The sequence below is a fragment of the Macrobrachium rosenbergii genome, chromosome 55 (assembly GCF_040412425.1).
Source record: "Macrobrachium rosenbergii isolate ZJJX-2024 chromosome 55, ASM4041242v1, whole genome shotgun sequence".
NCBI lineage: Eukaryota > Metazoa > Arthropoda > Malacostraca > Decapoda > Palaemonidae > Macrobrachium > Macrobrachium rosenbergii.
This window is the reverse complement of record NC_089795.1, coordinates 31,300,268-31,327,696: the sequence shown is the minus strand read 5'-3', so window position 1 is coordinate 31,327,696 and position 27,429 is coordinate 31,300,268. Positions and strand designations below refer to the sequence as shown.

Genomic DNA, 27,429 nt, shown 5'->3' with positions numbered 1-27,429 from the left:
TGTGTGTGTAATATATACATATATATAGGCTATATATATAAAATGTCATAAGAATGTAAAAAAAAATGCTATTTACATAAAGGAACCGACATGCTCAAGCAAATGAAAATAATAGAAGACTTTTGTATTTCATGCTCACCAAATTGTCTGCGTTCTTTAGAATGTTTGAATGGTTCTGTAACGAAATGCAGATTTTGTTAACGAATAGTAATTTTTCCGAAAACTGAACGTTATTTCCTGTTAAAAAAAAAAAAAGAGGCATTGCATGTGAAGGCATACGTACTTCCGCCTTGCTGCTCAATAGTATGGCTGTATGCAGATAGACAGATTCTCTCTCTCTCTCTCTCTCTCTCTCTCTCTCTCTCTCTCAATTATTTATTATTGTTTTACAAATGGAATATTCGTGGAAATATATTCTTTCAGTCATAATGGTTTGTTCTCAACAAATATGGTAATTTGATGCAATAATATTTTTCTTTTTTTCTAATTTTAGACTAGAAGAGTGAATGTTGACCGAGTATTGTGCTAATCTAACTGGTAATCTGCCATCTTGTCACGTTTCCAAGGAATAAAAATGTTTATGTCACGATTGGAAAGAATGCATATTTCTTCTTTTTGTTTTTTCTTACAAGTACGTTGCCTCAATGAAGAATCCACTTCTTTTCTCAAATTGACTGTCAATTTTAAATAACTCGGTAGGAAGTGGAAAGACTGTGAACACGATGATAGGCCCTTGAATACGTAGACCCCTTGAATACTCCGACAACAAAGAGACTTGAACTGTCGGTTGGAATTGGCCAAGGACTCGGGTCTTTGTAGGTGCACGACTCAAAGCCTTGACCCTATTTTGCTGTCTATTACGCCTCTTTAAGTCGCTCCTCTTTAGGTGACAGGTACCGTGATTATAGGAGGCACGGTTTAGTTGTCCTCTCGACTATCTTAAATTTCAAATGGAAGCTAGACGAAGTATTTAGAATACAGCATTATTAGGACTTAAAAAACCATTGTTATCCACAAAAACCCATATACTCCATATAAACAAGAAGAGAGAGAGTTGATTGGCGCTGAATTTTTTTTCGAATGCGCTTGTATAGAATTATTTTAACGCTGTTGGTGGGCGTTTTGGAGTAGGATTGTGAAACGGCTAATCATCTTGAGTTTCCGCTATCTTTTAGTTAATGTGTGAATACTGCAATGATCTCGTTTCTCGGGGCCACAATTTTGCAATGAAAAACTTAAATGGTAAAAAAAATTATAGGCATATATATTTGTGTCTATAAACGTGCTTGTGTGTGTATAAATATTTTCATAATGAAGCATACTTATAGATTATACAGACAGACATATATATATATGTATTATAAACAAACACAATATAAATATATATATATATATATATATATATATATATATATATATATGTGTGTGTGTATGTGTGTGTGTGTGTATGTGGATGTTTATACATATATATATATATATATATATATATATATATATATATTATAAATATATATATATAAATATATATATATATATATATATATGTGTGTGTATGTGATTCTTCACACTTTTTGGATACACTTGTCACCACAAACCCTTAGGCCCAAGTAGTAGCGGGAATGGAACCTGCTTCCTGAGTAATCAGAACTAGGCCACGTTGCCGACCTGACCACGTGAAGGATAAGAAATCTATTACCGCTCATACATACACATACCTGTCGAATTCAATATATTTTTTAGAGCTGGAATAGACCCATCCTCACCATCGTAGCCAAGTGGGCAATTGTTTTATATACAGACATAGATATATGATAAATTTATATTGTATATATATATGTTTATATATATATATATATATATATATAGTTATATATATATATATATATATATATATATATATATATATATATATATATATATATATATATATATATATATATATATATAAACACACACATATATAGCAGTGAGGGTAAATCAGTCCTCCAGTAGGGAAAGTGTAGATAGATTCTGGCTTCCTTTTTTAACTCTTCTAAAAGAATTTTTCTTCCGTACTAAAAAGCTGCCCGTTACAGAACTTAGTCATTTCTGTGTCTGTTTAAATAGTTATAAAGAGATGAATTTCTGTCTATGAGAGTTGCAGTCGTCCTGTATTTGAATGCATTTGCATCATATTTGTATATTATGCAATGCTGTGACTGTACTCCTCAAACTTAAGGAAACTAAAAGGTGAAATTCTGAAATTTATAGAACAATTGGGTAAACTCTTGAGTAAGCATCGCTCCTTCCCCTCAGAATCAAAATTTTCTTCAAACTTAATGTAATTTTTAAATTTTATTGTTATTCTATGTGATTTTTATCCCAATAAACTTTTCATGTAGCTCTTTATTTATTGAGGAACGCTGAATCGCATTCATCTTTCAAAATTATGATTTACTGTGAAATCCTTGAGATTTACAGTGAACAAATATTGATCACTTGGTAAGGATTTGTTCTTAGTCACATTGCGGTGTATTTTTGGTTTCTTTATTTGTGTTGGGGTTCAGAATGTGAAAAAACGAATCGTGAATCTTCATTTGTCTCAGGTAATTTCCTAAATGGAGCAATTTGTTCATAATTTAATTTAATCCCCCAAAAAACCCTGTATTTTTAAAGTACGTAAATTCAGTAGTCTTGTCAAAATACGACTAAAGAAGATGTCTTGCGACAAATTCATACTTTTTTGTGCTGCCAAACGCGGCCTTTAATTATCCGAGATGGTGTTCTGACTATTAATAATCCAGGAACACGGTAACTGGTTTTCAGTGAAAGATGTAAAGACAAATCTGTCTCCTGGGTAACACTGTAATTGGTATGATAATCTAACTTTTTATATTGATTTATGTAAATTAATGTGCAGAATTATAAGGAAAACATAACTCGATTACCCGATTACGCCTTTTAGCAGGAATTTAATACATTCAGATCTTATTTATTTTATCATGCAATAGTTCTATGTGAAAGTATTTTCACTTCCAAGCAAGTCCATGAGACAAGGATTCCTTACCTTAAAACTTCCGCTTCCTTATCTTGGTGCTATTTACATTGTGAGGACAACGTCTGCTACGCTGGGGTGCAACTAACATTTCCATCTTTACCTAACTTTATCTTTGTCATTTTTTTCCTTCTTTCGTCGTTCTGTTTTTGGGTGAGTGGCTTTTTATTGTTCAGTTAATGATATAACCATGTTGTGATTGAGATTAGAAGTGCCATAGTTTTCCGTACGAATGCTAAATATAATAAGAACAACGGCTTTTTTGCCAAATTTAATTTGGTAAGTGTAAAGTTGGAACCACATAACTAGCAATAAAAAATTTTGTATAAATTTAGGGTACATAGCTGATCTATGTGTATATATCATATATATGTGTGTGTGTACATATATGTGTATGTATATACACTATATATATATATATATATATATATATATATATATATATATATATATATTATATATGTATATATGTACATATTATTGTTTTCTTGTTTATACGTATGTATATTTGTATTTGTCTTAATGTTCTTGATACAACTTATCTGCATATCCTTTCCTTTATACAGATGCAGAAGAGACTAGCGTAGAATATTAGTGTCAGCATATTGTTAATATTCGATGGAATTCAGATAAATGATGAGAGTGAAAACTGCAAGCCTGGGCAAATCCAAAGGCAGGTTTCTAGTGAGCAGTAAGCAGTAATTACTCCATAAAAAGTTACAAAGACATCTTGAAAAAATAGTGGCGCACTCATCAATTAGTTTGTTAATCTGTTTCCTAAGAACCCGCAGTACACTGTATACTGGTTCTCTATAGCGCCCTTTTTACGCCCAGTTGTAATGGTTTCCGCCTTGGTAATTTTCCTCCTTTCTTTTAGGCCTTGACACACCTGGTTGGCCAACTCCTTCAACTTTGTCTCGTTCCTATTTCCCCAGTTTCTGAAAAAATCCTTCATCTTGATTTATAAGTTCCTCGAAATGATAATGAAAGTGGCCAAAGGTATAGCAATTAAAAAAAGAAAAGAAAAATGAGTGCCACAATATTTAAAGCAAAGTAAGTGCTGAGTTATTAACTAAATAAATTGAATTTGACTAAAAGGGAAGCAGAGATTTAAAAGCTAAGAGAGCAGTAATTCACTGAGACGAATAAACCGGTATGAAAAGCCAGTTGCCGGCATGAAGCAAAGAATACACAGTTATGAAATGAAACAACGAATTCTTTAGAGGATATTTAAGGACTTGACAGTGGTATTTCTTTCAATACGAAGTTTAAGCAGCTTGAAACTTGAAATGTTTTAGGTTCCACCTATACGAATATACGGAAAAGATATATTTTTTTCCATTTTACTTTCTTTTATTGTGTACTGTCAAGCAGGAAAGTGAAGTACGGCACGTAGTGGATAAATGAAACCCTGCCTTTATATCCAATAGGAATTTTATGACCATTATTGCTTTAATTGATATTTGTGCATTTCATCATTTCATATCCAAGGATATATATATATATATATATATATATATATATATGTATATATACATATATACAGTGTGTGTTTTATATATATATATATATATATATATATATATATATATATATCAATGTATGTGTGTGTACACAAATGGCAAGATGTAATGTGCCCTAGTACTAAGATGTGATAAGAAGTTCACAGTAATACTAATGAATTTGAATATACAAATCCACATTTCGTCAGAGCTATGTGCAGTTGTCTTTATTATAGTTTTCATTGAGCTAAAGTTGACTTTTTTGTAGGAGGTGCAAAAAAAATATAAAGAGCCCATTCTACATGGCTTTTATATCTACAAAGGTTTTAAAAATCATTGTGGATTTTTTATTTTATAAATAATATATACATATATACACCTGTATATGTATGTATGTATGTATGTATACAAACTGTACATGTATGTACGTGTATGTACATATATATATACACTTACATAAAAACGTACATACATGCATACATACGTACATTAAAGTTTGTGTGTATGTGTGTGTGTTGATACGATTGAATATATAATGACCATTTGAATGCAGATATTACTGAGAGAGAGAGAATTTTAGAATAGTTGTGATGAATATATAAAATCTGTGAGCTTTGATACATTTCCTAATTATAAAGACGCACCTGTGTATATCCAGATCAGATGTCTAGTGGAAATAGAAAGTATTGGCATTTTGCATAATGAAAGTCATTTGAAATGTTTAGTGTAGTTACATAATTAGGTCATTAATTGTTCACATGCGGTTTATATATTTTTCATTGTAATAATGACGAGGAAGCGGTCATCTTTAATCTTTCCGAGACCTATGCAGCATTTCATTTCCCGAAAATTAGTTGAATCTTGCACATTTTTAGTGATAAATTCGATTTCTTCGCTCGAGAGATTAAGTCTCTAGTACCGTTATTTACATTTTAATACCATTATTATTATTATTATTATTATTATTATTATTATTTATATTATTATTATTATTATTATTAATTTGCATTTTGTTAATTGGGATTGTATTTTTTTCCATGGGATTGTGTCATTTATTATGCCTACAAACATCTAGAGAATACACGACCATAATATTTCCATAAGCATTTCCATCAGTTTTGTGAATTAACTAAATCTACTTGTGGTCTTGGGCGGATTATAAAAAAAACAACTTTCATCGCTTTATTTATTTATTTATTTTTTTGCATATATTATCAAAAGTAATTTTCATCATCCATGTGCTTATGAGTGTGTATTCATTGTATTACCACTGAAATGTGTCGGTTTTAATGATTAATGATGTGACAAGTTTTTTTCTCTTTGAATTTTTTCACTTTGACTTAATACTTACAAATGCTGTAACTTTAATCAACGAAGGGAACATGAATTTTACCGATAGTAGAACGTTTTATTTTGATAAAGTTCCGACTCAAGCCTCATTAATTATTAATTGGTTGGAAGTTTATCGTTCAAGATATTTTTGGAATATGTCTAATCCATCAAGTATTTCGTAGGTTTGGCAATGGAATGACGTTTGAAAATGACCTGCCTCACTCATGGAAAGCCTGTAAACTCTGTGAATCCCCTAAATAGAAACGCAGGAGGTGGAATTGCTTTTCATCAGGAGATGGCCGAATACAAATCATGGTGTATGATGCGGTGCAATTCTACGTCCCTAAAGCTGAACCATGAGCTTCACGAAATTAAGCGTCAGCGAGAGTGCCAGGCGCCTATTTCGTCTGATCGTACCATTAGTTTGGACAAAATTTCCCACTAGACTGATACCACTTACACAGAATGCAAACTGCTTTACCCTAGACTATAAAGATCTTCCCTACTGGTCGACTTTTGAAGTGTCCTCTTATGTACGTGATTTAAATACAAACGATTAAATATTACGCTCTGCTTCTAGAACAGAGGACCCAGTTATCGTAATAAGGACTTCTAACAATAACAGAAACAAATGTCTTAGAATAAGGTCCTGAACGCTTAACAATTCAATTATTCCTGAACTACTAACTTGTTCCACCCATATGAAAGGTTGATTTTTCAGCCTAGGCAGTGAGATCAGCCCAGGGCAAAATGTTATTGAAGCGTTAAAATTGAAGAATTTAATGCACCGAAACGTGATCTTTACCATCATTTGTTGCCATTTCATAATAAAACCAGCACTCGGACGTGAGTGCTCATTTGGAATATTAAAGACGTCCGATCGGTTATGCCAACTGTCTTCTTTGTTTTGTAATATTATGTAACTTATAAGGACTTACAAATTAGGAGCGTGCATGTGTAAGAGCATTTATATGCATTAAATCGATTCGTTCGTCTGTTGACCTTAAACGTCAATTATGTACCTGGTAATTGTTGATTTCGTTGGAAAAGGGCATGGAGCTAAAACCCCAACTCAAAATACTTTCCTGAGTGCAGAAAGTTAGCACCTTCTGAAGCCAGCTTTATATATATTATGTATATATATACATATATATATAGATATATATATATATATATATAGATGTATATATACAGATAGATAGATAGACAGATAGATAATTAGATAGATATATATATATATATATATATATATATATATATATATATATATGTGGGTATGTAAGTATGAATGTATGTATGTATATATCTGTGTATATTTGTATATGTGCCTCTCTCTTGTGCGTGTTAGAATTTTCACAGTTCTCTGTCGTTTCTGTTGGAATAAGCACTAATTTTGTTGTTATAGTACTTCTGTGATCGAAGGCACCGATCACACCCCTACCGTACTGGAAGTAAGACCCCAAGATGTTTGCCAAATGAATCATGATGCCATGACCATAAAAACAAGCAAGTAATCCTCGGTTGCCGGAACGTGGCGAAGATAAAAAGAGAGGAGTATCTTTAATATGATCTTTGTAAAAGTGCCTGTCATATTGCGGATCCTACTAAGAGCTAAAAACTTCTTCTGCATGGCATTGTGAGGGACCTCAGTGTTGACATGGTCGACGCTCCCTATTGCCTCATGGGGTGCGAGGGACCCTATGACATCTAAAGCCGTCCTCCCTACCACCACCGACCTTTGGGTTTTAATTGCTTTGTTTTATTAGTCTAGTGTTGACCTCTTAACACAAGAAAATGCACTTATCGTGATTGCCCTTAACAGAGATTAGGCTAATTACTTTATCTCATTTTCCTGTCCAAACACACGATATTAATTTCTGGGATCACGCATCATAGCAATCGTTATAAAACACTCCATATATCGCGCGCGCGCGCACACACACACACACACACACCCATATTCATTTATCGAAAAACAAATAGATAGCAAGATATTGATAAAGGGACATAGACGAATGTAATAAGCTTTAGATAGCCTATTCAGTAAACAGCATAAGCCTATTTGCCTCGCCGCTTACATCGTTGGCATGCCGTCGTGGTATTATCCGTATTCTTTCTTTTTACATCCACACAGGAAGCAGTGCAATGTCATTATAATTATCGAACATGTTTCTTTTAAATTAGAAATATTTTTTTTTTACAGAGTTTCACTTTTTCAAGGCGGCGTTGCGTGGTCTTTTTATGAACGCATTTATCATATATTCGTCCTTTGATGCTGTGCTATCTTCCGCGTTCTGCAAGGAGTCGAACCCTAGGCGCCTTCGTGTCGCAGTATAATTTGATAAACAGAAAATAAGTAGATTAATGAATCTAAGAAGCTGACAGTTGCTCATGAGTAATTATAAAGCATAACTCAGAATACACGCACATATAATTATAAATAATTATGTATATTTATATGTATATGTATTTATATATATACACACACACACACACTAGCTGACCAGAACGGCGCTGCCCGGAAAAACGCTGAATGACAACTGATAAACTCTCTCTCTCTCTCTCTCTCTCTCTCTCTCTCTCTCTCTCTCTCTCTCTTTTCTGTCAAGATAGTTGCATGAATTACATTGCCTCACATTTTTTTGACATATTATATATCCTCCCTTCTCATGCCCAGTTCCTATCGGAGAAGAACTTGGACTTAAAGGGCATCGGGAGTATGAGTTTTCATCTCATCAACCTCGAAAACTATGGATTAGACGCTAATATCTGTCGTTTTCAGTTATTTTTACATGTCACCCCCTTCCCACCCTTTGGTGCCAGTTATGTCTTACACCCTCCCCATAGTATTCTTTTCAAGATAGTAAGTCATATGTAAACTGAAATGAGGTAATATAAACCAGAAGACTTTATTTAGTTACTAAGTGTACGGACAGAACCAGCCCCGTTTCAAGGAAGCCCCTTCCCACCCCCACCCCCTTTAGTGCCCTTTGGTGCTAGTGATGTCTTACCCTCACGGTATTATTATCGAGATAGTAGGTCATATGTATCCGAAGTTTAGTTGAAGTTGCTTAATGCGTTTCAGAGTTATGCTTGAGCAGAAATACATGTATACTGATATTCATATATATATATTTATATATATATATATATATATATATATATATATATATATATATATATATATATATATATATAATACATATTATATATATGTGTGTGTACAGTATATGTTTTAGTGTATGCATGCATTTATCAGTGATACAGGTTAAATGTTAAAATTTCTCATAACATGCATACATATATAATGTGTATGAGCACTATATATATATATATATATATATATATTATATATATATATATATATATATATATATATATATATTATATATATATATATATGTGTGTGTGTGTGTGTGTGTGTGTGTGTGTGTACGTATGCATATATATTTAAATTTTCAGATAAAAATCACATACTACTACCAATAGAATTGCCCATGTAGGTTACTTTCAAACTTACTGAGAAATTTTAGTTTTACTATAATTTTACTATACTGCTAATAACCTTGTCTGCCGATGAAAAGTGAAATTTTTTAAGTGTGAAATTGTACTCCATTAATTTTGAGACATAGCGGAATTGTTATACAGTTCTGTAGTTGAGGGATGAATGTTATTTGGATTACCGGAAATAAGTCTCCTGTGTCTTCATACGGACGCATGCACAGAGGATGTTGACACAATTCCTTCTGAGTGAATCATTTTTACTTACCGTCTGTAAGGAAGAAACTTCAAATGACTGCAGATCCTCATATTCGAAGATCAGGTTCATTGCTTACTGGGTCTTAATCTTTCGATTTTAGTGTTGTTTTCCGGTAAGCGAATTCCTATAGAAGTGTTCAAAATAAAAAGCAACATTTATCGTTAATAATACACTTTTAGATCTAATTATAAACGGAGATCAGTTTCATCTCGTTTTGTTTTATTTTACTTGATTTTACTTTCACGTGATTTTTAAAGAATCATAATTTTAATGTTTTTATCAAAACATGCTTAATAAAAAATTAACTGGAGTGATACAGTTTACTGTCATGAGAAGTGTAATCCCTTTACCCACCATTTAAGTTTCATCATAAAAATTAAACTGATGCTAACAAAGTGTAATTTTATGCACTTTGAGCTCCACTTGCTTTATGGCGATTACACAAAATGTTATTAGGTTATTTTGGAAATATGTTTCAGAGTGTTATGTCACTTTTCGAAAACTTACATGTATGTCTAAACACGTCGCTTAAATGTTTGACACATTCGTTTGTTTATATGGCGCTGTCTAATATTGAATTCATTCATTATATGAGAAAGTTTTGCTTAAAAAATATGAATTGTTGAAATGTCCATTAATTACGAAGTTTTTTTAACTCAGTCATATATTGTTCTAGTATATTCAAACAATGTTCAGTGGCATCTGTTTATTTTTAGGTTTTGCATTCTATCACCGGAATTTTGGTTCTCCCGAGATAAGGGAGGCAGCTAGATATATTACCAAGATTAAATTCGTATATATGTTTATATATTATATATATATATATATATATATATATATATATATATATATATATATATATATATATATATATATATACAACCTTTTCTAATTATATAACTTTACTTGTAATATATATATATATATATATATATATATATATATATATATATATATATGTGTGTGTGTGTATGTGTGTTTATACACACACACTCATATATCTAAATGTACACGTGTGTATATAAACAGGGGGTGGGGCGCTAACCCCACAGAGCATCTAGGTTTTGGAACGCTCTCTGTCTACCTCCAGCTGGTCCACCCATCTGCAAGTAGGTACTAACACCTGCTGCGGTCAAGAAAAAGGATGTGAGGCTAGAAACCTCATCCTTGTAGTCTTCTATATTACCACATGGCTGTAAACTTCTGGCGCCATCCCCTCTCAGAAGGAATAAAGATTATTTATACAAATATACATACATAAACATATACTGTATATGCACACACAATTATGTGTATGTACCTGTTTGTGTGTATATACTGTATATATACATATACATGCTTACAATTTGTGTGTTTATATATATATATATATATATATATATATATATATATATATATATATGTTTATGTTTATGTATGTATATTTGTATAAATAATCTTTATTCCTTTTGAGAGGGGATGGCGCCAGAAGTTTACAGCCCTGCGGTATAATAGAAGGCTACTAGGATGAGGTTTCTAGCCTCACATCCTTTTTCTTGACCGCTGCAGGTGTTAGTACCTACTTGCAGGTGGGTGGACCAGCTGGAAGTAGGCTGAGAGCGTTCCAAAACCTAGATGCCTGTGGAGTTGGGCCCCACTCTTTCTTTACATACACACATGTGTATAGAGATAGTGTGTGTATATATATACTTATATATATATATATATATATATATATATATATATATATATATATATATATATATATATATTTAATAAAACGAAGTAATGTTATATGAATAGAAAAAGGCTGTTTTAAGTCCCTTGGACTTACGAATGCACTTTAAGAAAATCCTCATAAGGGACAAATATGCGATTCTAGGCATTATTGAAGTGTCTTTTAGAAAACTTGAAGTGTAGTTAGAAATATTCCTTTATCTCTGAATATTCTTCGGGCCAAGGCTAAGACATATGAAGTTGCCCATCGCGGCAGCTATGGCAACTGAAAAGAAGAGACGTCTTGATGCTGTGAAATGTCAAGTACTATGAAGAGATGTAAAGTAACTTGGATGTGATTTGGCTTTTCTCAACGTTGTTTGGGCAAACATTAATACGGATATATTAACAAATGTTATTGAAATAAAGGAATTGTTAGGTGGTGTTTTATGAGTTAATACATTATCAAATTATTGTAAATCTTGAGTTTGAATTTATTTGGTAATGAGCAGTTGAATGTATTTTAAAAAGTCTTATCTTATACCTCTGATTTTATGCATTTGGGCCACGTGCCAGATATTGCAACTCTCGGTTATGTCTTCCTCAACTTTCCCGATGCCAAATTTAGCGTCTCAAGTTTCTAGGTATGATCAGCTAATTAAGTTGCCAGAGCCTAATCTTCTAATATGTCATGGATTTTCTGTATTATTTAATTATCTTTGCCTAATAAGTAATGACGCATATTCCCATATTTTCGTCAAATACCCCCCAAGTTGCTAGGTTGCACGCACATCCATGTTAAAGTTTGATGGAATTATGTAAATCCATACATGTGCATATTTAAACACATAGATTTCCTTCAAGGATGCATGATATTACACACACACAATAACACACAATAATAATAATAATAATAAAGCATGAAAATTTCACATTTTTTGACACTGCGAAGTCCCCAAATTTTTCGTTCGAAGAGAATTAAGAAACGAAGTATTTTCCCATTTTTTCTATAAATAGTCCTGATTTTATAGCAGTGAGGACGACATTCACTGAAAATTATTTATTAACTAATGTATTTCTCAAGGGAAATATCAAGAAATCGCTCTAATGATCAACTTTGCTCTCTCGAGTAATTACAGTTATATTGCAAACTCTTGACTGAAAGCGACACGATGCTATTTCACCAATGTCATCATCGTCCCCTTCTTCTTGTTCTGTCGAAGAATTCACTTCCCGATTCTGAATTCCCTTCCCTTATTTTTCATCAAAACCACTTTTTTTTTTTTTTTTTTTTTTTTTTTTATACTTCATCCTTTAGTTCCCCAGCTCGTCGGTTATCTTGCAGGCACTCGGGTTTTATAATTTTACCTTTATCTTTTAATTTACTTTTCTTGGTTACGTTCATCTGTGCTTACTGTACTTCTGAAACTGCTATATGGATGTTTGCATGCAGAAATAATAGCATTTCTTTATTGGTTGATGACGTGCGGACATTATAAATGCTACTACTTTTCCAACAGATATCGTGTTTGGTAAAACTTACGGGAATTCCTATTAGATTACCAGAATTTAAACATCTTCATGCAACTATGGATATTTTTTTTAACAAAGTAATTAATAAGCTAATTATTCACTACCTTTATTGACCATTCATAGAAGAGTAACATTCGAAGGAAAATATTGAAGCATCAAGATAATTTTCAGCTTCATCTGTCAGATACTGAGCACTCAGATCATTGCTTTCTCTTAGGTGACAAAAATCTCCCGAGTTTGAACTCCATGTCTGATGGCAAGGAAAGAAAAGAAAAAATAAGGGAGTGGTTTTTATTTACGGGCAAAGAGAATATGTTTAAATTTTGAAGAGATACGGAGCAGTTATATGAATTATATCAGGTAACAGGGATCAAGGAAATTGGAAGAGGAAGGGTTTAAGTGAAATGCAGCGCAGTAACCCGCTAAAGAGAAAGAACAGGATTACCTTGTAATGAAAAATGATGTGTTAATAAACCTACCCTAAAGGTAGACGCAATGTTTTGGACCCGATGTGAAGCATCGGATCAAGTCTTTTAAGAAGTTAATAAGCAGTTCGCTTTGCTGATTATGGTTCTCTCTCTCTCTCTCTCTCCTGCCTTCATTATGTTTTCTTATTTTTTCTTAAATTTTTAGTAACGAAATCCATATATACATATTTATTCATATTCGTATGGTGAAGGGTCAATTAAAACATTCCTTCCTGGTGGTGTATTCTTAAAGTGTTTTTTCTTTGGCCAAGAAAGGTTATCGATCTTACAAGTTGCAAGATGTGTCCGATATCCCGAAAGCGTCGTTAGAAGGAAGGACGGACGAACAACCGGACTTCTTTCCCCTGCCAGGTGTAAATATCGTGCACCGAAGTGTCGGCGACGCTTCACTTGTTGCTCCACTTATGATCGAAGGCAAACATTGTTGAGCCGTAAAGGCTTTTCGACATCGGCTAATAAAGATAATGATAAGATTGGGTCTCCGGCTCTCTTAAAGTGATGACGATTTAGTGATATAAATTTGTTGGTGGTAGTGAATTAAGCCGTGGTGGTCCTTTTTATGAGCATTTATTGGTGTAATCTGTGTATCTTTATGGTCTACAAATATTTCTTACTCAGTTATTGTTATTGATGACCATTAAGATATGCGAACTTTCAGTCGTTTTAATCCTGTAGTAAAACTAGGATATATTAGTTATCGCAAATAAAAATTATTTCAGAAAGTCTGCCATTGAACTGTATTGGTGAAAAATATGGATTTCAGTGTTATTCTAAACAAATTAGCTCCCCTCTCTCTCTCTCTCTCTCTCTCTCTCTCTCTCTCTCTCTCTCTCTCTCTTTAACCTTTCCACATTTGAATAGCAAATACTGGTATCGTGCAAAGGGGACATTTGAATGTGTGATGGGTGAAAAAAGATGAAGCCAGAAAGCAACAAACTTAAGATATTCCCTGTCTTTACATTATGAATGTCTTTACTTCCAGAGTCCTTATCGATAAAAATTTAGACTGACGAAAGATTGCATTTTCAATTTGATCTCGTGACAGATTTTTTATACAATACAGTGTTTTCTCCTAATTTCGTACATGGTTTGTTTACTCTAGTCGGATCCTGCTGTCTCCTTCATTTGACAGCTTTCCTATGTCTCATTTCACATAACTTCATCTTTTTTCATGAAATCGTTGTTTTTTAACATACTGAGAGAGTAATTAAACAGAGGGAAGAAGACAAGACTGAAACCAAAAGTCTGTATGAGTTTGAAGTAGTTAAAAAAGTAATCCGGATATGACAGGGGCCAGTTAATAATGGCTAAAACAAATATACAGAGGATCAGATGATGAATGAATAAGCAGAGAATGTTTTTGAAACTTGCTATAATGAAACCATTGACCTTCCCGTTGGTTGATAAAAAGCGACAAACCACGCAGTGCCTTTGAAGAGCGAGTGCTCTCGAGCATACTCCGAGCTCCTCTTGGTAAGAGGAAAGAGAGGTTAAAGAATTACGGTTCATCCTGTCAAGGAAGAACATTATCGGCATAAACTCCTCCTCTTGCCGCTCTTCCACCCTTTTAGTCCTATGTTCTCTCTCGTCTTCCCTTTTCCTCCCCTTCCCCCCGCCTCTCTTTATTCTTCTCTTCCTCTCTTTACTCTCTTCCCTCCTAATTTTCTCAAACACCTATTCTTTTCCCTACCCTGTCGTCCTCCTCCTAGCTTTATTCTTCTCTTCTGTTTCTCAGCTTCTTATTCTCTTCCCTTAATTGCTTGCCTTTTCTTTTTGCTTTCTTTTTCTTGTCTTCCCTCTCCATGTTCTTCCCTAACCTTTTAATGTTCATTCTTCCTCCTCTTCGCTCGCGTTATTCTTTCCTTTTCAGTTGTCATTCCCCTCTTCCCGTCCGCATTCTAATCTTCCCGCTTCACTTCCTGCTTTTCTTTCCTCATTTTTCTCTCTTCAAACTTTATTCCTCTCTGCCCCCAGCTGATTCTTTTCTTCCTTCTTTGCGTGCTGCTCTGCCCTCTCCTCTTCTCTCTCTTCCCGTACCTTTTTTTTTTTCTTCTTTCAGTCGTTGTTCCCGACTTCTCATACTTACCCTCTTCCGTCTCTTCTTCGATGTCATCTTTTCATTCTTCCATCTCCTCCTTGTCAACTTTTCTTTCCTTATTCCTGTCTTCCCTCTCCTTATTCTTTTTTTTCCTTTCTTCTTCTTATTCTTCCTTTGTCTTATTCTTATTTTCCCCTCCTTCATCCTCTTTTCCTCTATTTTTTCTTCCATTTTCTCTTTTATCATTTCCTTTTCCTTAATCATAACATTATCTTTTCTTTCTTGTTCTCTCTTCTTACTCCTTGTTTTTTCTTATCTCTCATACACTCTCTCTTCATCTTCACCTTTTTCTCTTGCATTATCCTCCTATTCTCTTTTCTTATTCCTTTCTTCCCCTTCCCCGTCTCTTCTTTGTTTTCTTTATCCTTTTTCTATTTTATTCCCTTCTTCGCTCTACGTTTACTCTCTTCCTTCCATCTTATTTTTTCCTTATTCCTCTCATTCCTTTCCTCCTCATCCCCTTTACCCACTCCTCTATTCCTCTTACTTTGTTTCCTTATTCCTCTCTCCCCTCTCCTTTTCCCCTTATTCCCTCTTCCACTTCTTCCTTCTTAATCTTTTTTTTCCCTTAATACTGTCTCCCATTTCCATATTTTTATCTTCCTCGTCTTCCCTCTTTTCCTTTGTAAATTCTTCCACCGTCTTATTCTTCTCTTCCGTAACATCTTTACTTTTTCTCCTCCCCTGTTTTTCCTATCTGTCCTCGTCCCTCTTTCTGCATTTCTTCATTACCCTTTCCTTTTTCTCCTCGTCTTCACTCCCCTATTTCTTTTTCTTCCTCCTCCTCCTCCTCCTCCACCGCCGTGTTATAATGGCTGAAATAGTCAAGAATATGATTGAGAGATGACCTGTAACATCTTTAGGTTATTCCGAGGAAGCCAAAGGTCACCCCTTGCTGAGCTGTGGGTCAACCCACTGCTGCAACTAAGGTTACCTTTGCCCCTCCCCTCACTCCCAACCCCGTACCTCTACCTTTAGCTTTACTCGTCTCGTTCCATTCCGAAGCTCATAACTAACCTTTTATTTTTTTCTCTCTCTTTTTATAATTTGATCTGTTCCAAAACAAGTTATATGCGAGATAACTTTTTCAAGTCATCTGTAAACTGCAACCGTCAAATAATAAATGAGACGCTCACTAGGACCGAATGATGATTATTATGATTAATATGTATCAATCTTTTATAGATTATGATTGCTATATAATTATCCATATCGGTGTATAAATGCCGTGCGGCATTGCAATGTAATCAGTGAACAGCAAGTATGCCTAAAATGTGAAGAAATCAGTTACCATTTCTTCATGACTTTTAGAGCATGGCATCGTGTTTTTCGGTCTCCATAAAGTTCTTGAATTCAAATTGTCATTTAGAGGGAACGGCTTCGAGGATGTGGCTAAATTTACCTTTTTAAAGTTGAGATTCCTTAAAAACACAACGTACTCGGAGTCTCCTCGATAGAAGCTGCCAAGGCGGTTGCTGCGGGAGATCACGAAAATGGATTATTTGTTTTTATCATGTGGTTTTCATTTCATTAAGTCCACCTTGATACTAGGGAGACATGTAGGATGGATATTGCTATTTATAGTCTCCCCAACTTTCTGGTCACGCATGTGTACATTCTGCTAGCACAAGGGTTTTAAAGATAGCACAGAATCACTACGAGTGCACACAAAAGAGATCATGATACTCCCTTCAGTTGTATGGTAATCATGTGGAATTTTTTTGCTCTTGGAATGCGCCTATGGGTGGCTTGTAATCGACCAAACTGTCCATCTGTCTTACTGCTAGTCTTGCCTCTATAGGGGACCGGTTTTTAGGTTCATTTTTTTTAAACCTTCATACATTTTAAACCAAATGAAATAGAGATTTCATTTTGGAAGGTCATACTTAGAGATGAAAGGTTAATCATAAATTTGCCGCCGTCTGCGGCGTTGCTTCACAAACACATCTTATATAAGAATAGTAAATTTTTGTGAATTTTCTTGGAATCAGGAATTCCTGGAAATTCGTCTATATGTTTATTTGTGTCTTTGAACTTGAGATATCGTAGTTAACTTTGAACAATTGCTGTTGTGGTAACGATGGTTATTGTTGTCCTCCGTGTAAGTGGATGAGTCTGAGCGCCCAGCTCGTTTTGTTTTTACCCAATTGATACGAAGCATTTCGAAGTGACTGCATTGCTCTAGCCGTATTGTCAATCGAAGGGTCGCAGATCAATTTTGTCACTATTAAATGTTCTGAATTGTATCTCAAAGAAAGATTGTGTTCTAAATGTTTTTGCTTTCTTTATTCCTCCCTAAAACCTGTTTGCCTTATTACTAGACCTCTAAGTACACTTCGCCATGGACCTATATGATTACTATCATTAGTAATGTTATGTTCACTGTCTTTAAACTGGCGCTGTTATATTTTCTAATAAATATGCAGGTGGTAAAGCAGCGTATGTTTTATTGTTCAGTTCTCCTTCAGACTCTATCTTCGTTGCATTGTATTTAGGCAGTCATCTCCCGAATGTTTCTGTCGTGCCCCTCCTCCCCCGTCGGTCCCCTTTCCTTCTCCTCCGGCCTCATAAACGTCTTACATCGTAAGCATGAGAGATGAGACGAAGCCCTTGATAACTCATGAATATAACAGGTTCGTCCCTCAACTCCTGGCTTCACCTGTCACTTCTTAAGGTGGAGGGACTGAGAGATGGTGTGAGGAGGAGATAAGTGATGGGTGGGGATTGGATACGGGGAAGGGAAGGGAAGTGGATGCGCAGTCCTGATGGTAATCCCCATCATCCCTGACATCTTCTCACGGTGCCTCGAGGCCTTTAACGTTATTGGAGAAAGAGTTTCCTTCGATTCCTCAAGTTTGGCTTCTATCTTGGGTGGGCCATTTATTATGAAACAACATTGGATAGCTTTGTCATTTAACAAGTTACGATAATGAAACGTGATTAGTGGTTTTGACACCAAGATATCTTCGTTTAGCATTAATATTTTAAAGTGATACAAAATTTCTTTAATTCTGTTCCATATTAGTCAGTGGCCCTTATGTTTGTACAGGAATATACCAGATTGACGTGAACGCAATATCTTGCTGGTGTAGCCTTAAATATTACCAAATATGGAAGAAAGTTATTGGGCATGCAAGATATGTATTTTCAAGTATCGATGACTGGACAATTGTTCCAGATATCTAAAAAGACTCACACCTATGTCATTTCGCATAAGGAGATAGGGAATAATTGTAACAAATTGTTTTACCTTATGTTCACAACAAATAGTTTAAATAAGAGGCTCCATAACTTCTATACTTTGGAACCTCGTATGGGACAAGAATGAAGTCACCAGTTTTGAAAATAGCACTTTACAGAAGTATAATCGACGGGAAGAAGTCTATACTTTTCATTACAGAGTTTTTTTTTAATCCATTTACGCCTGAAGGACATCACAGGGAATTGTTTTTTTGTTTATATGCAGAGTGACTCAAAAATCGAATGAATGGCTTTGTTTGGTTTTTAAAGATCAGAGCGCTTCATCACTGCGACTTGTATGAGGACATTACACATTGTTTCATGAACATCAAGTAGTGTTTTGTGTTTTTAACATTAGTTTCTCTTCCACTCTTATATTCCTTAGCATTATTGCATTTGAGAGTAGTAGTACTTAAATCATTATAGTCTTCCTCGATCTTAGGGTGCAGTAAAACATGTCATAAACATACGCCGGCAATCTATCGCGCACATCAAAAACAGGTTAAATGTAAGTCAACGATTTATTGGTAGTCCTAAACAGTGCTTCATACGATTATCCAGCATTTGCCAACGTTTCGTTCTCCACTTTCAGTCGTTGTGATACGTATGCGATAAGTTTTAAAGCATTAAAATAAACGCATATTATGAAATGTTCGTTTCCTTTATTTCTCATTTTCTTCTTGACACATTCTGTTTGTCTGCCTTAGGTAAACTTTTTCTTTTTCAGCGGAGGAACTTTTGCCACCAGGTTTCTAATTTGGTACTTAACTTTTTTAGGAATTAGTTTGTGTTACTTATTATGCAATACTTGGATGGTCAGTCAACCAGTAATTTTACTGAAAAACCGTGGAACGGTCTTCTTTTGAGTTTATTCATGAAAATGTTTATGCATTCAGAGGAGGTTATAATAACATCTGAATGCCATGTGACTTGGTCTTGTTTTTGGCTTAATTTGCTTGTGTATAAATCTGATGGGTAATTTATCGTTATTTCTTTGTTACTAGAGCACCATACCGTCAGAAGTGGTGGTATTGTAATATAAGAGGGAACTGAGATCGAAAATCTCTATTCTAGAGTCTTTTTGGCTTCATCTTGCTTACTTGTATAAGGGCCAGTGGCTTAGACTATCGATGTTACAGACACTAGAATGAAAGGAATTCACATTTTGTTTTGTGTAACATGGTTCTCTCATCAAGTCATTTCGTTACTCTTATAGGCATTCTCTTCAGAGGTTTTTTACTATGTTTAAAAAAATTTTCTTGATTTTTTATGTTTGCTTAAAGGTATTAACAACACTGAAGGAAGCTAAGTTTACCATATGCACACCATTTTCATGTTCTTTCTCAACCTTATATTCAAGAAGGGCATCACGTCTAGCGAATAACTCATTTGGTTTACAAGGGGGGACACCGTGCATACTTGCAGATACTCATGTGTGCCTTTTCCTTACAGACTTGCATTTCAGTTAGAATGCATTTTTCCTTTATTGCTAAATACGAATATAGATAGCTTTACAAATTGATGGACGTTTTGCCCAACAGTTATAAATTCATATATATATATATATATATATATATATATATATATATATATATATATATATATATATATATATATATAGTTTATTAAAGTATGTATGTATATACAAACACACATAGAGGACAGTGGGAGGAAAAAATAATTCTCGTTGTAGTCATTAGGTTGGCATTATTTACTGGAAGTGATAGAAAGAATATCGAATTGTTTAGTACTTAATTACATTTCATATTTTCAATGTACGAGTCTTCCAGAATAACTAGCTTCGTAGTAGTTTTGTTGGCCAATATTTGTGTTACCGAAATAATATTTCCGCGTACAGCTCACATTGAAATCGAGGGTATACCTTTCTGACTTTGCCAGTAGATAGAGACATTCAGAGTTGAATTACATTCTTTCCAGCATCTGTCAATTAAAGTACTCGATTTTTATAAAGTAACTGCAAATTTCACATCGAACATAGAAGAGACACAGTCTCTCTAGTATCTTCAAGTAACTAACTTTTATATGTCATAACGATTGTGAACACATACCTCTTTATGTTACTGAATATATGCAATTTTTCATATTTTTCTGTTCCTGGAGTAAATTGCGTTAGATTATGTATGGATGCCCTGGAAATTTTGCCCCACTTTCTAGCCCCCCCAATGTCTCGCCACTTGGGTGAAGCTATATTTAACTCCTGGTTCCTGAAGTGACAGGCTAATTAGGTGCCGCAATGTTTCCAGGGTCTTCCACCTCTAGCTCACCGGTTTCTGTCAACCAGTCCAACCGCTCTCCCCCTTCCCCACTTCACGACCCCACTACCTCAGTACCTGGAATTCAGGGTCATCGGTCAACACTTCATTCACACCGTTAAATTCCACTTCGTTTTTTTTTTTCTGCGTAAGTCAACCTGTAGATTGGCTAGAGATAACGGAACGTGTATCAGTCAATCATCCTAATGCAGCCTTAGGCGTGGTTTGTGTTACAAAATCGATTTTCGTAGGCATTACGTTTCACGTAATGAATAGTTCGTTTCATATAGGTTTCTTCTTACGCTCAACATCGAAAAGCATTAGTATTAATATCATTATATGAATCTTGGCAAGTGTCAGTATAACGATTCCAGATCATTTTTAGCTTACTATCAAGTAAAGGCATATCGCTTAAGACTTCTCGGAATGACTGTTTCTCACTCTTTGTTTGAAAAGAGACCAGTGATATCTTTGTTGAAGTTGAGGAAGTTGGCCTTCGTATATTTTTTTTATGGGTATTGTCTGCTTTACTTTTCCGTATGTTTTAAATATACAGTATATTTCAAATACGTCTACTGTAATATTTACATGAATCAGTGGATGTTACGCACGTTGTTATTAGACAATTAATCATTTTTTGAGAGGCCATTGACCTTTGATTTATACTTATGCATGAATGGATGTATTTGTAGTTGTGTAAGAAGTTTTCTATTTTTTATTATATTTAGTGACATTATTCCCATTTATCATTCGGGTAAATACTTTCACGATGTTTATTTTTCAGCTTGTAAGGAGAAGCTGCAGGAGAAATTAGGGAAACCTTGTCTTTAGATCTGCGTAAGAATAGTAATATTTGTTCTGCTTTTTAGTTTTCTCAATTTGATCCCCTTACCGTAAAATGTGACGTTAATGTTCTTAATACATTATAACATTTCAAAGTTGAACTTCAGTGTTGGATGACTATAACAGCATTCATACAGTATGGTTAAGAGAAAAGGTGAGTGAACTGAAGGGATAGTCGAGGGTAAGCGTTCTTCTTGGTCATACTTAGAGCTATCTCTGAATGCTAAAATGATATGCATTTGATCCAGTTCAGTTAAAGATTACACTTGCATAAGAAATAATGACATGATTAATAATGGATGCAAGGAGTATCTGGAAAACGTTTTATGAGCAGCTGTTTACTCTGTAAAAATTGTATGTTTGTTTGTAACTTGAGCTTCTTGTGAAATAATTTGATTTTTCTATCTCATTGCAGGTGAGTACCAGAGTGAATCATCAGTTCCTGAATTATAATGTGAGTACTGTACAGTATAAATGCGCAGCCTACGACATCTTTACTGCATTATGACGGACAGTTTTAACCAAGTTTATATTTATCTCTAATACGGTATATGTATATGTATATGTATATATATATATATATATGTGTGTGTGTGTGTGTGTGTGTGTGTGTGTGTGTGCGCGGGCACGTGATTTAATAAATCGTTTATATTTCGTTAATTGCCGTTGGAAGAGGTTATGCGAGTATTACTTATTGTTCAGTTTTTAAAACGTGAAGTTTCGCGAAATTTTCTCCGATTATCAGAATGAATTCTTCATGGCGCAAGGAACTAATGATCTGTCCTGTTGCCTATATCTTTTACAGCATTTTTCACTTTATTTCCGTCAGAAGTTTTTTCCATGCTTTAACACGTGCACCCCCATCGTCAAAGAATTTCTTCAGATACCCCCTCCAAAATAGCACCTTGTGTGCAGGTCGTCCTATAATTTTTCTTGGCCTCCCTGTAATTTCTTATGTGTTGATTTTCATCAGAAATAGGTTTCTGTTACTGACTTTCAGTACACATTCAGCTAATATTAAATTTGGTAAATTTATCTTTGTGTGACATAATTATGCACCTCTTTCATGAAGATCTTTTGATATACGTGAGATTTTTTTTTTTTTTTTTTTTTGTAGAGTTGGATTGAAATCTTCTTGTCTCACCAACACTCCGGATCTTACGATTTTAGGTTCTTTATTGTAAGGTCTTCCATAACAGAGAAGAATGTGGATCAGCTACACCGCCGCTGAGTCCATGTCAGGGTTCTCGTTGTCAACAATCGGACTTTGCAAAAAATATGAAGACTCTACATTGCATTTGATCAGACTCTCATCCCCATGAGTCCAGATCTTTGGAAATCTTTGATCGTATTCTTGTATGTCAAATCCTAAAGCTTGATTCGGTTCATGGACCGCCTTTAACGCGATTTGAAAAATAACTTATTTAAAGAATAAGTTTATACAAGGCAGGAAATAGGTAGTTTTCCTTGACTGTCTTTTCAGTTTTCAAAATAGTTCAGTTAAGCTCAAGGTAGAATCCTTTTGGTTAACCTTTTTGCTGTGTTCTCTCGGTATTTAACAAATTATTGGTAAGACTAGTGAACCCTCAGTATAAGAATTGACAGTAATGTAAAAAACAAAAAAAGGAACGAGACTGCAAGTCTCGACACCGATGACGTTACGTACTGTCCCGGAGCAAGGACCTAGGTACCTTGATTCGGCGCACACATGAAGTCCCAGTGGTGAGATAGGCTGAACCGAACTCGACGACCGGAAGCCTAAACGTCGAGTCGTGTTTCCCGTAAGCTATGTGTTTCTCACAGAAAAATGAAGTATTCTTATTCCGTGTTATATTTTAGGATGGTAAACACTGCAGGCTCTGTTGTGCCGCAAAAAAAAGCACTGTAATTATATAGTAATTGCGGATCAAATTGTTATTCTTATTACCGGAAATTATACGATAACTTTTACTAATATGCATGATTTTCATAGCTCTTCATTATTCGCAGCTCATGTTGAAGTTACATTTTCTTTGGTAGCTAGTTCCGATCCTACGAGCCGTCGTGATCTCTTACATGTGAACTATATTTGGTATATGCCTGCAAGTTTCTTCGTGAGGATTTTTTATATTATTATGGTAGCCTCATCCTGGTTAATACATCCCTCCCGTAAATGTGAGTTTTACCGTTTTCGTGAGTTTTCTGTAATATTCAGCTTGTAATCTTTTATGAAGATTCATGCGATGAATTTCTTTGAGTGTCCCCTTGCAGGTCTATTGATTTGCTTATGCACCATTTATCTCTCTGTTTGAATGGGGTTCCTTAGCAGCTGTATACGCTTTCTTTCTCTCTCATGCAAAATATTAAAATATATTTGTGTATGAAAACTTTAGGCTTAGTTAAAGGCCCTCTCTCTCTCTCTCTCTCTCTCTCTCTCTCTCTCTCTCTCTCTCTGGGTTACTACTCTTTTATAAGGAAAAAATCTGGAACGCAAAAATTACGTTTACATTTATATATTCCTATCCCTGATTGTATGGAATTATTGTCCTCTAACTACTTGTAATGAAAACTCCATTCAACATTTGAAAATCCTGCAAAAATTACTATTTTTTAAAGTGATATGGGGCTATTACAAGATAGTAGTTTTAGCAAACCTGTATTCTTTTTTGATTGCGCTGTGGTTTTGCAAATAGGAATAGGATTTTTATATTACCTTAACAGTTTCAAGACTGAGTTCCAATGTTATTATGTTAACTGTGCTTTGCACATCAGCTATGTTAACTGTCCTTCGCACATCAGTTATTATGTGCAAATTCTGAGCCTTTTGGGGTAGGTACAGTGAGCTAAGAAATGCGTCACTCTCTTTAACATGCTTTGGCTTGTGCTTTGCAGAACGAGTCAGTATTTTCAAGAAAAGGAGTCTGTTTACACATCTTGGTATGCAAGAATGGAAACATTCCGAAGTAAAGATGTGTAGGATAATGTAGCGAATTAGTTGGCCGTCAGGCACGTCCTTTTTTGCGCGCTGGACTGTTTAATATTCTTAATAGCAATAGGTGAAGGAAGGTGTGCGGAGGGTGTTGGGCGGTGTGTCCCCATGTGCCAGAAAATGGGGTTAAGTGTGGCGGTGAGAGCGATGAAGCTGTAGCCCAGCTTAATGGTGTTGACTCCACCTGGTGATCTCTCTCTCTCTCTCTCTCTCTCTCTCTCTCTCTCTCTCTCTCTCTCTCTCTCGTGATTTCTCGCCAGCATATGCTCACATATGAAGCATGCACATAGTCCTCACATGCAAAGCGAAAGGACGAGAGGGGAGGGGGTGGGGTTCTTCTCTTACCAATCACCACTCCTTTTTCCCAGTCATGAAACCCACCTACCACCCCTCTGCTGTCGATCCCTCATAAACCTCGTGTTGAGCAAATAGGGAAGCGCTTACTTGTTGTCCATGTGTATTTTGAAGATAAGTGACTTTTGAAATCAGAATGATAGACCGAAAGCAAGTTGTGAATATATTCACTGACCGGCAAACGAAGTCTTAGATTAGATTAGATTAGATTATATTAGATAGATATGTTTTGTCATAAACCTCCCGGGTGGGCGCACAAGAGAAAATTAATTTATTAAGTAATCATGAGGGAACTGCAATAAAAACGGCTGAAAGTTTGTGCCGAATAGAATACCGGGTATTGTAGCTAATTAGCAAGACTGGTTGTAAGTCTTTAATTTGCGGAAATGTTAAGGGTAAGAGGACTGTAAATAAAACACAGACATGGGTTAAGTGATTGATAGCATTTAGTTCAAGGAGGAAAAGAGGAAAGTGGATAAAGAATATGACGGGAAATTTATTTATTAAGAGCATCTTATTGAGGTAGGAAAAATATTCAAAAGCCATAGGATGTTAAGGGAGACAGAACACATCTTAATACATGTAGAGCAACAAAGCTTTTTGATAGCTGATTTAGTCTCAAAAATTTCGAAATAAAGTAACACAGGAAGCGGAAGAGGAAAAACAGCGCCTTAAAGAGAGCAAACCGGAGAGCACGGCCAAGGCCAAGTCCTTGGATAAAACTGGTTTTAGTGAGCTTGAGCTAATACCAAACAGTATGGAAAGCTGTGCCATAAGAGATGGGATGACAGGTGGCAGATGGTACAAAATGAAGTAACTGACCAAGGAAAAACTAAAATACATTGGAGGTTGCAGGAAGAAAAATGTAGAAGCGTGAGAGAGTTATAAAAGATGAAACTGAAAAGTCATTAGTAGATAAAAAGCAAAAGTAGGGGCAACGAAAGAACGAAGTGGACGTAGGGGCTACAGAGGTAAACATAAATCTTGGAACTTCCTATTTCCTTGTCCATCAGAATTAATTCCCTTGATACCCACTTAAAAGATCTATAAGCACGGTGTTTGTGAACAAGGGAGTAAGAAGAGAATGAGGTCTAATCTAATGTTACGAGTCTGGAATGAAGGATAAAAGCTCGAGGAAATAGGTTGAGTAGCAAGATAAGTGAGGAATTGTTTAGTAGAGGGACCATCATAAATTACGACTGATTCCAAGGTCATGAAGGCAGAGTCCGAGGAGTATCTGCATAGGAGAGTAGTTATCCAGTCAATAGTTATTTGCCTGTATCTAAGGGTTTCATCATTAAAACCAAAGAGCGTATTCATGCGAAAAAGCGAAAATTTCACAGAGTAGCTACTTGACCACACCACTTAAATAATAAGGGCTTGAAAAGCTGACACGGAATATTTATGTTTTTATAACTCTCTTCATAACTGCTGTGTAGAAAAACTAATAATTGCCACATTCAGAGTGAATCTTGACTGACTAAAGTTTGATTTAAGAAAGAGATTTGACCGAGTCCAGAGTAAGTGGAGCATTTGACAAAATATATTGTAACTGTATTCTAAGACGTAAAGGGCCTAGATACAGGTATCCAGTGCCTGTCCATTCCTGGCAGTTTTAATATAAGTTTAAAAATTGAATTATGGCCACAGATATGATACTTTTTCATTTTTTTAATAATCGCAACTGTTAAGTAAGGGACCGTTATATATAGTAAAATTGATATATTAGTTTTATGTGCAGTGTAAGAGAAATCTCTGCTTTTGTATTAGGATTTGCATTTGCGCTCATGAATACTTATCAGAGGTAGGTATAACCAGCTTAATTTTGTATAAATTCCTCCTGTTGAAAACAAACCATGCAGACTGTGTTAATTTGGAAGCACTGTGATATATTCATTGGTATTTTGTAAATTACTCATAAAATACAGTCTGGTGGATGCATTACTACCAGTTTAATAGGTGGTTGATGAGACCCTTAAAGAGTCGTTTTGTGTAACGTACACAATTCGTTTATATTGGTCGATGAAAATGTCCAAGATGTATAAAATGAATATATTAGAAATAGTAAGTAAATTCGCGATACTAAAAGTGTAGGTTACATTCGAGAACAGAGTATTTAAAGAAGAACAAAGACATATGTAATTGTTTTACATGTAGTGGCGGTGGAGAGGGGTGAGCAGGTTACATAAACAGGATTCATAGTCAATAAGGATATGACTTGCTTTCTAAATCATCAGTATAGAGCTTAGCTTAACGTCTTATGAATAAGTTTTTATGTAATCATTTTGTATATTCAAATCATGCATGGT

General features: G+C 34.9%; 1 protein-coding gene across 9 annotated transcripts in view; it reads left to right on the top strand.

Moving 5' to 3' along the window:
• shaker (Potassium voltage-gated channel protein Shaker) overlaps positions 1-27,429 on the top strand; it is a 650,071-nt gene that overhangs the window by 344,995 nt on the left and 277,647 nt on the right. For 2 of the 9 annotated variants that reach the window (XM_067099790.1, XM_067099789.1), the window contains exon 2: positions 22,214-22,252. The exons of the other annotated variants lie outside the window; for them this stretch is intronic. In XM_067099790.1, the coding sequence (XP_066955891.1) occupies positions 22,251-22,252 (2 nt within the window). In that variant the 5' untranslated portion in view covers positions 22,214-22,250. The remainder of the gene's footprint in view (positions 1-22,213; positions 22,253-27,429) is intronic. 9 annotated transcript variants of the gene reach the window in all.